The sequence below is a fragment of the Cervus elaphus genome, chromosome 18 (assembly GCF_910594005.1).
Source record: "Cervus elaphus chromosome 18, mCerEla1.1, whole genome shotgun sequence".
NCBI lineage: Eukaryota > Metazoa > Chordata > Mammalia > Artiodactyla > Cervidae > Cervus > Cervus elaphus.
In genome coordinates, this window is record NC_057832.1 from 117,602,439 (window position 1) to 117,617,481 (window position 15,043).

At 47.6% G+C, this 15,043-nt stretch overlaps 1 protein-coding gene across 3 annotated transcripts in view; it reads right to left on the reverse strand.

Moving 5' to 3' along the window:
* Positions 1-15,043, reverse strand: part of ZNF777 (zinc finger protein 777) — a 26,834-nt gene continuing 11,791 nt past the window's right edge. For all 3 annotated transcript variants that reach the window (XM_043871968.1, XM_043871967.1, XM_043871969.1), the window contains exons 5-6: positions 4,422-4,673; positions 1-1,525 (exon numbers count right to left, since the gene is read on the reverse strand). In XM_043871968.1, coding sequence (XP_043727903.1) covers positions 366-1,525; positions 4,422-4,673 — 1,412 coding nt within the window. In that variant the 3' untranslated portion in view covers positions 1-365. The remainder of the gene's footprint in view (positions 1,526-4,421; positions 4,674-15,043) is intronic.

A 15,043-nucleotide genomic window follows, 5' to 3' on the forward strand; every position in this document is an offset into this window, starting at 1 on the left:
GTCTTTTAAAAATTACTCTATTATTATCAAATAGAACCACAGTATCCAAAATGTCATTATAAAGTTCTATCCCCAACTAAGTGGCCCTGCCCCGCCCCTCCGAGTGGCCGGCGGCCAAATCACGCCCCCCGTGCTGATTGGTTTCATCCATTTTATTGTCAAGGAAATGAACAGCCCGAAGGGGGTTCCCCAGGTCCGCGCTCTCCCCCCGCCACTGGGGCCCCCCGGGGGAGACGCGGCCGCCCCGCGTCCGGGGGGGAGGAGGGACGAAGGGAGAGGGGGTGGGGGAGGGCTCACGGCAAAAGGGCTGGGGGCGCCCCGTGCCCGCCCGCCGGGCTCGGGCCGGGCGGCGGGCCGGGCCGCGCTCACTCGCCCGTGTGGGTCCGCAGGTGGTACTTGAGCGACTGCTTGTAGCGGAAGCACTTGGCGCAGTGCGTGCAGGGGTAGGGCCGCTCGCCCGTGTGCGCGCGCTGGTGCTCCAGCAGGTGGTGCTTCTGTGTGAAGCGCTTGCCGCACTCGGCGCAGTGGTAGGGCCGCTCGCCCGTGTGGATGCGCCGGTGCTCCAGCAGGTGGTGCTTGCGGATGAAGCTCTTGCCGCACTCGGGGCAGGCGTGCGGCCGCTCGCGCGAGTGCACGCGGCAGTGGTTGGTGAGCTTGGACTTCTCGCTGAAGCTCTTCTCGCACTCGGGGCACTTGAAGGGCCGCTCGCCCGTGTGAGTCCGCTGGTGGCGCAGCAGGTGTGAGGGGCGGCTGAAGCTCTTGCCGCACAGGCTGCAGATGAAGGAGACCTCGTGCTTGCCCGCATGCACGCGCTGGTGGATGACCAGGCTGATGTGCAGGCGGAAGCTCTTCTTGCACTCGGGGCACGTGTAGGGCCGCTCGCCCGTGTGCGTGATCTGGTGCTTGGTGAGGCTGGACTTGTGGCTGAAGCTGCTGTCGCACTCGGGGCACTTATAGGGCTTGGGGCCGCCGCCGCCGCCACCGCCGGAGCTGGGCGACTTGGGGCGCGGCTTGAGCGCGTGCTTGGGGGCGAAGCCGGGGCCGCGCTCGGGCGAAGCGTAGCCGCCGCGGACGCGGTGGATGCGCTGGTGCAGCGTGAGCTGCTGCTTGTGGCGGAAGCTGACTTCGCACTCGGCGCACTCGTACGGGCCCTCCTTGATGTGGTTGCGCTGGTGGATGATGAGGTTGATCTTCAGCCGGAAGCTCTTCCCGCACTCCATGCACGTGAAGGGCCGCTCGCCGCGCCGGTTCCGCTGCTGCTGGCTGCCCGAGCCCCGATTCTCGCCCGGGTGCCGCTCGCCGTGCGACGGGGGTGCCAGCCGCTTCACCGCCGGGTTCCCCAGCTGCAGCGGCGGGGGGCTCTCCTCGCCCTCTGGGGACAGCTCCCCCGGCAGCGGCGTCGGGTACAGGCCGGCCTCGTACCTCCCGGACAGCTGCCCGAGGGACTGCAGGTGCTGCGGCAGCTCGTCGTCCTCCTCGTCTTCCTCCTCCTCCTCCTGCTCCTCGGTCTTGATCACGATCCCCTCTGCTCCGGGGGATGGGGGGGAGAGAGACAAGACGCCGTTAGGTGTCGCCTGGCGCCCCTGACCCGGCTGAGGCAGCCCCTTCGCCCACACACACCGCGTGCGCACCGTCGGCCCTGAGGCCTTCGCACCTGCCTGCTTGCTCCCAGCGGCCCAGGGAACCCGGGCTAGCCGCGGGGCTTAGTTTAGCAAAGGGCCCGTTCGGGCTCGTCTGACCAGGCCCAAAACAGGCGGGTCGGAGCCCTGTCTTGGAATTTTCTGCGGAGGAAGCAGGGACGACGGGGTCCTCATGGTGGGACGCCGGCGCTGCGTGTGCCCATCGCCTGGCACCTCTAGCGGGTAGGGACTCGCAGGTAAGAAGGAACCCGCACGCGGAGCCGTCCTGGAGGCGCCCGGGTCCAGGGAGCCAGAGGCTGGCACCCTCAGGACCTATGACTCTCCAAGCCCATCAACACCCCTGTCTTATTTAAGCCACTTGAGGGTCGGGTTTCCACCACGCGTGTCCAAAGGGTCCTGACTCATCAAGTTCGCAACCTCTTCCCCTCTGCCTGAACTCGGCTCAGCCTCGCTGGCCTCCTTTTTGGAATCCACCTGGAGATTTCTCCTCAGGTGCCTTCACTGCCCCTTCCCCGCCCCCCCCCCCCCGAAATCCCCTCTCCTTGGAGGTCTCCAAATCCTGCCCATTGCTTACCACCCAGCCCCCATCCTGTCTCCCCCTGAAAACCTTCCTTGACCTTCCGAACCTGTACCCCTCAAGCCCTCCTGAGCCCACAGCAGGCGTGGGGGTGCCTCCTGAGATAGCACCTCACCTACATGGGTGGATGGCTCACTGCCAGCGGACTCCACCAGTCCTGACCCTGGAGCTGGCTGGGGTCTGGGCCAAGTGTTCCATGAACACCCCAAATGGTTGCTGTCCTCCTCTTGGGCCTCTGCCCGCTAGCCTAAGAGGTTGTCTGTTTTACAGGGTTCCTGGAGAACGGAAGTCCGAGAGCCTGCCAGCATCTGGGTGAATTTTCTCAAGCGCCTTGCTCTTACCTGGCCCTCCCTAAACACTGAATTGGGGAGCTCTATTCTTAGTGGCCAACTTTGTGTGACATGAGAAAGGCATTCACTTTCGAGTCCACCTGTGAGGTGGAAGATGAGACAGTCTGACACTTGTGGAATTCTTAGGAGCAAACAACTGAACTTTTTCACACCACTTTGCACCTACGCTCTCTCATGTTCCCAATATCCTATTACAGGAGAGATCAAGCAAGAATTATCCCTGTCTCACAGACATGGGGCATCCAAGCTTGTGGCTGTCAAGTCACATTTCCAAATAAAGTAAATAAACTGAGACCTCTTCAGCACTTGAAACTGAAGGACCAGCTAGTCTGTCCCCTCAACTGACAGGGAAACTGAAGCTGGCAGTGTTCGTGAGCTAGCCAAAGTGTTATAAGTCTGTCAGTGACCGCTAGGCCACAGCACTTCTGGCTACTCCTTTGCACCCTGTAAGTGGCAGTGTTAAAATTAGAACACAGGTGTGCCGAGTCCCAGCTCAGGCCTCCCCGGCATAAGACAATGCTGCCTCAGTCCAGTCAGGACGCTCAGCAGGAAGTGACCCAGAACATCCCTGGAACACGATGCTTAAAAGATCAGGAAGGAGGAAGCAGCTTCGGAGGTTGGCAACTCACTGCTCTGGTGTTGATCCTGAAAATAGGGTTGTTTATGAAAGGCAGAAGGGAAATATGGGCCTTGGAATATTGGAACTCTCCTTGGGTTTCAAAGTTGTATTTTCTCAACAAAATAAGAATGAAACAGTTGGGCCTAAAATTCAAGACTTGAAATCCCACAAAGAATCTTAGAATATTACTAAGTGGTACTAGTAAAATTAACAGAAATGTTCACAGGGCAATCAGTGCAAGGGAGCCTCACAATTTGCCTTGTGTCTTTCGCTATTCTCTAATGAAGGACAACGTGGTATGTTAAAAAGGTTTCTTGACTATCATGCAATTATTTAAAAATAAAGAGTTAGATCCACATCGTTTGACCAAGAACAATGTCCATGATGTTTTATTGTGTGCAAAAAGACAAACTGCAAGGCAATAAAATAAAGTGAAAAATATTTAAATCATCATTTCTCCATATAAACATGAACTGATATGATGGCTAATGACTCCCAGTATACTAGACTTTGATAAGTCTAGTATCTTAATGATGATTCAAGAAAAATTCAGGTTCATTTCATTTATGCACATAGTTGTACAATTCCCGAGTAAAACAATAGCTAAGTCTAATAGCGTATTTAAAAAATACACCATGAGGATCACAGGGGCTTTTCTCAGGCCCGCATGGATGGGTCAGCGTCACAGAAGCCATCCTGGCAGCGCTCCTGAGAGCACACGTCCTCACAGGGAGCAAGGGTGTGCAGACTGGTGACCTGGAGGCTTTGAGATTAAACAGAAACGAGGCCTAGATTCCGCCAGAAAAAGACAGCACGGTCTCAGCCGTTTGCAAAGATGTGCGATCCAAGATGGAAATCTTCAAACCAGTTGAGGCTTCTAGTGTGACAGGGATGACCAAGGACAGACATATCAGGAGACGGAAGTTCTCGCCTTGCCACCAGTGTGTGACCTTCTCGGCCTGCCGAGGGAGGGGCCGGAGAGATGATCTCTGCCATCCCCGGAGGTCCTCGTCTGACCTGGTCTTTGGCTGCAACACCCTCTTTCCTTGCCCGGGGATGGATGCTTTTAAATCCCGGGGCAGGGGGCCGGGACCTAAGGCCCTGCTTGGTTTGGTCACAACTGTTGAGCTCTCGGGGTCACACGACCTCTCTGAAGGAGACCTCGGCTTCCTCCCATGCAGGTACCCCCACCCTGCCCCTCCATGGGCCTGATGACACCAGCTCCCCCCACTCACCCGCACAGTTCCTCTGCTGCACCAGCATCTGCTTGAGCTCGCTGAACTCGCCCGAGCCCTCCGTGGATGCTTCCAGCGGGTTTTCCGGCTCCTGCATGTCCAGGTCCGGCTGCTCACCGCACGGGTCCCCCAGCTCTGAGTCCTGGAAGCCATGCTCCTCCACCTGGCCCATCAGGGGCTCCGGAGTCTCCAGGCTCTCCGAGCCTTCGTCGTTGGTCTGCACCTCAATCTTAATCACGATCCCATCATGAGCTGAGAAGGCGGGCGGGTGGGGGCGGGAGAGGACAAAAGAATCCAGAACATGTTCATTCCACCTGCTCAGGTTTTTGCAGCCCTAGAATTTATATTTTCAAAAAGTCTTATTTTAGAGACCCTGAAGAAATATCCCGAGTTGGCGGTGAGTAGGCATAGAATTTTCTGGACACCGTGTAGCCTTGAATATAAACTGGAGTCAAGTTAAAATAGAGGCAGTTTGTTTCCACGACCCCTTGTAATTTTATAATAAGATAGTCATGCTTTCTTTTAAAAAGAGACCCCAATTCCTTTTCCCAGGTTAGGCCCGAACAAAGCTAACAGCATCTCTCTCTCTCTCCACCTCAACCAAGTTAATAAAGACAAGGCTAATCATGTGGTTGGGCTTCCCAAGTGGCTTAGTGATAAAGAATTCGCTGCGATGCTGGAGATCCGGGTTCGATCCCTGGGTGGGGAAGATCCCCTGGAGGAGGAAATGGCTACCCACTCCAGTATTCTTGCCTGGGAAATCCCATGGACAGAGGAGCCTGTCGGGCTACAGTCCATGAAGTCCCAGAGAGTTGGACATGACTTAATGACTAAACAATGACAATAGTCATCTGGTCATTTGCACACCCTTTCAAGTCCTCGCCAGGTGTCCTACATCAACAGACCAGAGCACCCCCCACCCCCAGTCCCCTCTCCCAGCCTCCATTTATAGGCACAAGAGAGGGCCGCAGGGTTGTTTTCAGTTAAATAGCATCTGATTACACACATGGCCCTGACATTTTTTTTAAAATCTGCTTATATGTCTGTTGTAGGCTAATTTCAAATGTTGTTACACACAGGCATCACTTTACATAAATGGGATTATAGCACACATTTGTGGTTTTCAGTGCAGTATTTTCCCCCTTTTAATTTGCCTCCCCTTCCCCTTGCTCCCCACTTGACAAGTATGAGCGTCTCAGGTAACTCCCGTAACAGACTTCACACTTTTCTCTATGCTTATTGAATGATTTATCATAGCACATTTACATTCATGTTTCTTTTCTAGCCATTGGTTGCAAAAAATAAAACTGCCTTACACATAATCCTGTATGTTCCTTTTCTCACTCAAATATCCTGTAGAAATCCCTTCACAGCAATTTCTGTAGGCTAATGCATCCTTTTAAAAGCCGAGAATATTCCACAGTGAGGATCATATAGCAATGTGTTCAATCATTTCCTTATTGACAACATTCACTTTTTGCTCCTAGGCTTTTGCCCTGGTGAACAACACTGCCATAAACATGTGTTTATTTATATCTCTAACTGAAAGGAGTGCTTTTATTTTTAGGAGAGTGGCGGGAGTGGGACTGTAGGGTCAAAAATTAAAAATATTTTCGATTCTGACAGATGTCATCAGCCTGCTTATCCACAGGGCTGTGACAATTCACATCTCTACCAGCACATTCCCCACGTCCCCGCTGGCAAAAGACATCACTGCTCTTTTTAATTTTCCTCGGTCGGACGGGTATAAAGTGATAACTTACTAATACTTTACTTCCCTAATGAGGGTAATGTGAGTGTCATTTCTTGGTCTTTGAGAGTGGATTCTGTGTGAACTGTGTTCTGTCACTAGGTCAGAGACCTTTGATTCCTGTATTAAAGAGAACCCATTTCTCTTACTGGCATTTCAAATATTTCCCCCAGATTCATCATTTGTCTTTGCCTTTGTGTTACCTTTTATCATAAAACTTTCCTAAAGTTTTCATTTTGTCAGTTATGTCCCTTGTCCTTTTTATGGCTTGTGGGTTTTCTATTTTATGAGAGTTAAGCAGGTCTCCTCTGGCCCTAGGTGGTTCACCTGGTCTCCCAGATTTTATTCCCAGGTCCTTATCATTTTATGTTTTACCTTTAGCTCTTTATTCCACCTGAAATTTACTTCATCTTATGTACAGTGTGAGGTAGGGGCTCAACTTTATTTTCTTGCTTATGGATAGAGCTATGCCAGCATAAATCCCCTCAAATCACTTTGTTAATTAGGGAAACTGTAAACATGCAATGCATGAACATATTTATTTTTTGAACATTTATCCCATAGTTATTTACTGAGCACCAACTACGTGCCATGTGCGTTCCAATGGTGGAACACATGACGGAACAGAACAGAGCTCCCTGCCTGCCTACATCTCACATGAGGCCATAAACATAATTAATAAACTAGATGGTATGTTACAAGGTATAAGTGCTGCGGAAAAATGAAATGGGACCAGGATCCCAGTGGATGAAGCTCCTCATTGTCCTTTCTTTGACACGTTCACTTGTCCCGCCCAAACAAAGTGGACCACATCACCAAGAAAGCAGACTGCTAATCATACTAGCAAGTGATGCCACGTGGCCTAAAGCTGGGTTCTTTCTGATGCCTGGCAATCCTTTAAATCCTATCTGATCAGTGGACTAATTAAGTCCCAAACAATGGGGAGTACACTGTGTAGGAAACAGTCCGACAGCCTTCCACGCAGCCCGTGCCTACTTTCCCTCTGAACTGAGCCACCAGAGATATCTTCATCCTACTCTCTGTCTTACAAAAAAGATAAGTCATCCACACTCACACCCTGGCTTCCTCCTGCTCCAGCTTGACATCATAGCCTGGTCTCCTGTGTCCCCTCTCTGGCCTCCCCTCTTCTGGGCTCTCTACTACATCACACCGGCTCCAGCATCAGAAAAGTATCTTCCCTGACTTCAGAAACTCCTGGAAATATTTTGCTTGCCTCCTCCCTAAGATAATTTTTTAAAACCAGGTACTTGTTTGCACCTTCCTGAATAAATACATAGAATGCTTCAATCGCTGCAAAAGATGTAATTTCTGGAGTATTGTAAATATTGATATTTTAAAATAAACTCTTCCATTGCCATTTAACGTTGCCAATGGAATCTTAGAACCCTGGCAATTTAAAACCCACCATTATTCACTTAAAAAATACACGAACAAGTTCTTCTTTGATACTTGAAATTTTAATATCATTCCTTTTCACCTTGGACTTCTATTTCCATTCCCACTTTACCCACAGAATTTTATCCTAATAGAACATATTTTTGTGCTCAGATGCCTTTTACTGATCACCTCATCTACCACTCTGCCACAGAAATGTGCATGTAAATGGAAAGATTAATTTTGCTTTCATTTCGAATAACCACAGGGCTCTAAGAGTTACTTTTCTGCCTGGCTTAAGTCATCCTTAGTTATTACTATTGTGGAATGAAAAATAATTATTCAAGATGGGAAACCAAAAACCTGGAGGAAGTGAATCTCTTACAAAGATGGATAGGGACTTTTTCCCCAATTAGTTCAGTTATCTGAGAGTGAATTATCTCTTGAAGGAGACAGAGTTCAGAATAAATTCTATTCCTACTTTTCATTTTTATAAATATAACCATTGGGAGAGCTCATTTGCATAGATCTGGAGATGGGCTGGCGGGAGCTTTGTTATGGAATCATCCCTCTATTCTGTGAACTTCTGAATTACAATGCTGCAAAAGCACACGGTTAACATATCATCAAAAACTGTTTTTAATGACCTATTAGCTGACAACTTAATTAGGTTCTCTTTCTATTTTGTTGAAAGCCAGGTATTCCAAATATCTGACTTCCAAACGAATTCACCATCCAGGCCTCTGAGCCATGCACTTCTGGTCCCCGTCCCCGCAACAGTCTGGCTTGTGTCTTTGTTTCATGACCCCAAGGGTGTTTTATACCTCAGAGAAACACTCCACAGTAAGGCAAGATGGGCAGGAGGTACCTGTTCTTTATTTTCAATAGTGGGAGAGCCGGGAGCTAAGGAACAGCACTACTGGGACCGCAAGCGTCCAGCGCCCTCGCTGATGCGTTTTATGAACGAGAACAGATGAATGAAGACTTGGAAACGGGACCTGAAAAGCCATCTGTGTTGTCCCTTCTGGGAAAGCCACTTGTACCCCCTGAGCATGGGTGTTCCAGCCTGAAGACCACAAAGCCTTCCCATCCCTTTGTTGTTCAGTCACTAAGTCATGTCTGACTCTTTGCGACACCATGAACTGCAGCATGCCGGACTCCTCTGTCCACCATTATCTCCCGGAGTTTACTCAGACTCATGTCCATTGAGTAATGCCATCCAACCGTCTCACCCTCTGTTGTCCCCTTCTCTTCCTGCCCTCAATCTTTCACACCATCAGGGTCTCTTCCAGTGAGTCAGTTCTTCACATCAGGTGGCCAAAGTCCTGGAGCTTCAGCTTCAGCATCAGTCCTTTCAATGAATATTCAGAGTTGATTTCCTTTAAGATTGACTGGTTTGATCTCCTTGCAGTCCAAGGGACTCTCTTGAGTCTTCTACAGCACCACAATTTGAAAGCATCAATTGTTCGGTGCTCAGCTTTCTTTATGGTCCAATTCTCACATCTGTACGTGACTGCTGGAAAAACCATAGCTTTGAGTATGTGGACCTTTGTCGGCAAAGTGATGTCTCTGCTTTTTAATATGCTGTCTAGGTTGTCATAGCTTTCCTTCCAAGGAGCAAGCGTCTCTTAATTTCATGGCTGCAGTCACCAACTGCAGTGATTTTGGAGCCCCCAAAAATGAAGTCTATCACTACTTCCACTTTTTCCCCTTCTATTTGCCATGAAGTGATGGGACCAGATGCCATGATCTTCGTTTTTTGAATGGTGGGTTTTAAGCCAGCTTTTTCACTCTCCTCTTTCATGTCCTCCTTTAAGAGCCCCATTCCACCAGACATCCTAGGCTGATCTCAGCCCATCATGACTGTGATCCTCTCTGAACCCAAGCCGTTGTCTGCTCCTCTATGGCATCTAATTCTTTTCCCCTTGAAGTGGGCAGCAGGTACACATTTTTGTGCCTCTCCCCTTCTTTCTGGGCAGCAGAGAAGCCAGTGTTTCCCACTGAAAAGTTCTCTCCGCACTGAACAACTTTTGAAACAGTACTGACAACCAACAACCAGACTGCATTCATAAGCGGTAATCTGTTCTCCCATTTAAAAAAAATTAATCAAAGACAAATACATTGTGGGAACATAGTTTATGACCAAAGGTAGCATTTCAAACCACGGGAAAGGGATTAGGTAACTGGAGTGGAGACAACTGGCTTCCTGACTAGAAAAATCTTCACATATCTCACCTCAAATAAATTATGGATGAATAAAACTTTAGACATAAATAATGAAATCACACTAGGATTAGGGGAAAAAAACAGTTTTTTCCCCTCCCCCGCCCCCTCTTTCTTCCTTTCTATAAACAACGTTGAGCTGAGGAACAGGCTACTCAGAGACCCTCTGGGACTTCAAAGATTCCTTCCAGAAGCTACCTGATCAGTTACACCAAACATGTTGGATATGCACAATACTATAATCTTTAGTATAATGTGCAATCAACTATAACCTTTAGGTTATATTTTTTTTGGAAAAAAATATATTTAGGTTATATTTTTTTGGAAAAAGAATTTGTAGATTTGCCTTGATATTGTTTGGTGATAAGAAATATTTAATTTGTGATTGGTTTTTAATCTTGTAACTACATTTCTTCATAAGAACTCTTCTGAGATGGGAAAAATCTCTGCTACAAATTGTTTTCAAAGGTATTAAATGTTGTGAACATATTTAATTATTAATGAAGTGGGTATAATATTATTCTGGGAGACAGTTAAACATTTAATTATTTACATTTTGTAATTTTCAAATAAAGACGTCAAAGATATATTTTTGGAAAAAGCAAGTTGCTAAACAATGTACATCTACGCTGTCTGAAAAAAATTTTTTTTAACATAGAGAAAGCATTTATTACATAATTAAGGCTCTGTGTATATGTGTTTGAATACATGCACATAAATTGAAAGGAATAAGCCGCTCTTTTTTTTTTTCTTTGGCTGTGCTGTGCAGCTTGTGGGATCTTAGTTCCCCAATCAGGGATTGAACCTGGGCTCTCTGCAGCGAAAGTGCGAAGTCCTAACCAGTGGACCTCCAGGGAAGTCCTAAGCTGTTGACTCTTGAGAGAGAATTATGGAAACTTTCATTCTTTCAGCTTTTTTTCTTTTTGAATTATGTTGATGCAACTTCAGAATTTCATTGGAAAGTGAAAACCAGCATTGCCACATTAACTTTCTCTACAAGCTCAAAGCACAGAAATGATGGCTGACACAGGCTTTCCAGCCTTCTCATGGGTACACTTTCTGTTAGATTTTTTAAACTTTGGTATATTAATTTTTAAAATTGTCTTTAAAAAGTTTATATATGCACATAGGTCAGAGGGTTGAAGAGTTCTTAAAAACTCACTTTTAAAAAGCTCCCCACCATCCTTCAACTTGCTCCCAGAGGCAGTCACTTCCCATCCTTCTAGCTGATTCTTTTGTCATTCACCTTCATACCTCTCTGTAACATAATGACACTGCTACTCCTTGAGTTTTCAGTTTTAAGCATCATCTACTGACTTCCTAGAGCTGGAGGTGAGGACCATCTCTTCCTCATCCATCCACATCTTGTCCAAATCCCTGATTCTTCCCAGTTTGTGATTCTGGTTGGATTAATAATGGGTGTTTTTATTATTGGATTATGTAAATGCTATTTAAAATTGAATCATGTAGCACACTTATAAGTACTTTTCTATGCCTGTAAACACTTTTCGATTTCCCTGGAGGTAGTTTTCTTTTCTTCTGCTTATTGGTGTTTAGTTGCTCAGTTGTATCCGACTCTGGCAACCCCATGGAGCCCGCCAGGCTCCTCTGTCCATGGGATTTCCCAAGCAAGAACACTTTTTTTCTGATTTTTCTATTATCTGGATGGTGAACTTCCATCTTTTGATTTTCTTATTCTCTATTTTCTTTTCTGTTGTCTTATTCTATTTTTCTGGGTCATATACTCAATTTTATTAAACACTGCTCGTTCAGTTCAGTTCACTCACTCAGTTGTGTCCGACTCTTTGTGATACCATGGACCTCAGCAAGCCAGGCCTCCCTGTCCATCGCCAACTCCCAGAGCTTGCTCAAACTCATGTCCCTAGAGTTGGTGATGCCATCCAACCATCTCATCCTCTGTCATCCCCTTCTCTTCCTGCCTTCAATCTTTCCCAGTATCAGGGTCTTTTCCAATGAGTTAGCTCTTTCCATCAGGTGGCCAAAATATTAAGAGTTTCAGCTTCAGCTTCAGTCCTTCCAATGAATATTCAGGACTGATTTCCTTTAGGACGGACTGGTTGGATCTCCTTGCAGTCCAAGGGACTCTCAAGAGTCTTCTCCAACATCCCCAGTTCAAAAGCATCAGTTCTTCGGCACTCAGCTTTCTTTATAGACCAACTCTGACATCCATACATGACTACTGGAAAAACCACAGCTTTGATTAGATGGACCTTTGGTGGCAAAGTAATGTCTCTGCTTTTTAATATGCTGTCTAGGTTGGTCACAACTTTTCTTCCAAGGAGCAAGTGTCTTTTAATTTCATGGTTGCAGTCACCATCTGCAGTGATTTTGAAGCCCAAGAAAATAAGCTTGGTTCTCAGTCATCCATTTATATTAAAAGTCGAGTACTCAAAAGTGAATTGCAAGTCTGGTGTATCCAGGTAGGGCATGGTTTCCCAGCAGGATGGTTTGGCTAGGTCATTTCACTGGGAAATCTTCTGGGCTGGCCCTGAGAGTCTCCAGATAAAGAGTTTCCTAGTACCCTGCCCTGAGGGTTAAACTTGGATGTGAGCATAATTTTGGGAGTCAGGTTAGGGAAGAAAGCTGGAGATGTCAAGATCTGTCTGTAAGCTTCACTCATTCCCTTGTTTTCAACACAGTACCCATCCTCTCAATTGTGCCTGATGTCCACGCCCAGAGATGCTTTTGTCTTCAGAGAATAAGCCTTGGTCACCCATCAGGGTGGGGTGAGGCCATCGAGGGAAGTGGCCGTGTTTACTGGCCTCGTAAGATGTTTGACTAGTGCTCTGCTTTTAGCCTCACCTTCACCCCCATTTCCAAAGCTACCTGGTATCTCCAGTGCTGCTAGTTGCCGGGTCTTGAGCAGGGCTGGGTGGACTGCAGATTGGGTTTCCTCCCAGCTTCCTTGACACCAGTTTTGGATTCAGCTTTCTAAATCAGTGACCGCTCAACCATCTGCTCTCAGCCTTCCAAAACTCAGCTGCTGCCGTCTCCTCGTCCATTCCTTTTAAAAGTCCCTTCACTCTTGTTTTGGGGGGGAGGGGGAGGTAGGAGTAAGCACATGTTCAATCTGCTACCTTTAACTTGGAGTCTTTCTTCATGTGATTTTTTTTTTTAATTATTCTTAGTGAATAAGAAGTAATATACGCTCATTTTAGAAAATTCTAGAAAGCATAGTAAAATATGATTTGGTTTATATTTCCACCCAGTTTTTCCCCTATCTTTTGTGGACGTCATTGACTTCCTACTGCATTTACATTATCCGCTCCTTTTTTTTTTGACCTTGCCACCCGGCTGCTGGGATCTTGATTCCCCCAGCAGGGATCAAATCTGGACCCTCAGCAGTGAAAGCACAGGGTCCTAACCACTGGACCTCCAGGGAATTCACTACATTATCCATTTCTATATCCACGTCTCATATCAACTGGCTTCAGACAGGCTTTGGCAATCCTCATCTTAAGCAAACAAGGCTCCTTACCCCACCCACCCCATCAGCGTTTCTGCTCTGCACTCACAGCTACACTGGGATGACCTCCACTTCCTCATCATCTGTCCACTCTTCAGCCCACTCTACAGGTGTCCACCCTGGCCACACCACCAGTGCTTCTCTTGCTAAGACCACTGATGTTGCTAATGTGCAAATCCAGCGGACACTTGGCAGTCTGTGCCTTGAAAGTGAAAGTCGCTCAGTCATGTATGACTCTTTGCGGCCCCATGGCCTATACAGTCCATGGAATTCTCCAGGCCAGAACACTGGAGTGGGTAGCCTCTCCCTCCCCCAGGGGATCTTCCCAACCCAGGTATTGAACCCAGGTCTCCCGCATGGCAGGCAGATTCTTCACCAGCTGAGCCACCAGGAAAGCCCAGTAATACTGGAGTGGGTAGCAGATTCTTTACTGACTGAGCTATCAGGGAAGCCCATAAGTAAGGAAGGAAGAAAGTCTTTGCCTTACTAAACCACAATGCAGCATCAACACTGTTCACCCTGCTCCCTCCCCGGGGAAACACTCTTCTTGAACGTCGACACACTATCCTAATTTCTTACTACCTTTCAGGCCACTCCTCCTATTTCCTGTGATTCCTTTGGTTTCTTCTTCTTTTCCCAAACCCTACAACAGTGGTTTTCCACCTTGGGCTGCACATGAGAATCACCTTGGCATTGTTTTAAAAAATACTAACACCTGGGCCCCACCCGGATATTCCAAATCGCTCTGAAAGTCAGGGCTCCGGGGGCACAGCCTGTGTTCCTCCTCTTCCCCTGTCCAGGCTGGGAAAGATGATCTCATCCATGCTACTGAGGCCCCCAGGTCCATCTCTAGCTCAGGTCTCTGCTGGGAGCTCCGGTCTCCACACTCAGCACCAGCTCCTGGACACGTCCTGAGATCTCACACCTAACGTGTTCCTGTCTTTTCTCCGGGTCAGAGCCTCCCGTTGTCCTACCCCCTCACTCTTGTCAGGACCTGGGAGTCATCCTCAGGACCCCCTGTTCTCGTATTCAACATCTACCGCCACCCTTCACAGACATCCATGTCTGTCCCTGGCTTAGGCCAGATCTACCCAGCCCACGGAGAGCGCCTCCTGCCTTCCAGTCCTCCTTCCCCATGAGGAGTTCTCCTCCAGGAATTCCCACTTGTGTTTCCACTAAAAATCCCACCTCCTCTGAGGCTTCTGCCAACCAGCCAGGCTCAGTAAGGTCTTCGCCACTGTGGTTCCCAGAGCTCTGGAGCCTGTCTGCATGGCGCTGCCATAGCGGCCAATATGTATTTTTATATACATGGGGTGTTTAGGTTGTTAAAACCATTCTCTTGACATAGTACGTGGTACAAAAAGTATTGGATGAACTAAACAATAAACAGACAAGTAAAAATACAGTGCAAAAACGCTTCACATATGATTTCAGTGGCTCTGTGACACTTCATCATGGTGTAATATAATATTTGTTCAGCCTTATTTTTAAAAGATTTTTTTCATGTGGACTATTTTAAAAGTCTTCATTGAATTTGTTACAATACTGCTTCTCTTTTAGGTCTTGGTTTTTGGCTGCGAGGCATGTGGGAATCTTAGCTCCCCAACGGGGGTCAAACCCACACTCCCTGAATCAGAAGGCAAAGTCTTAAGCACTGGACCGCCATGGAAGTCCCCTGATATTTGTATATCTTAATCCATATTTTTGGATTTTTTCTAGGCTATAGACTCTCAGAAAAAAAATTATCAGGTTAAGTAAATGAATATT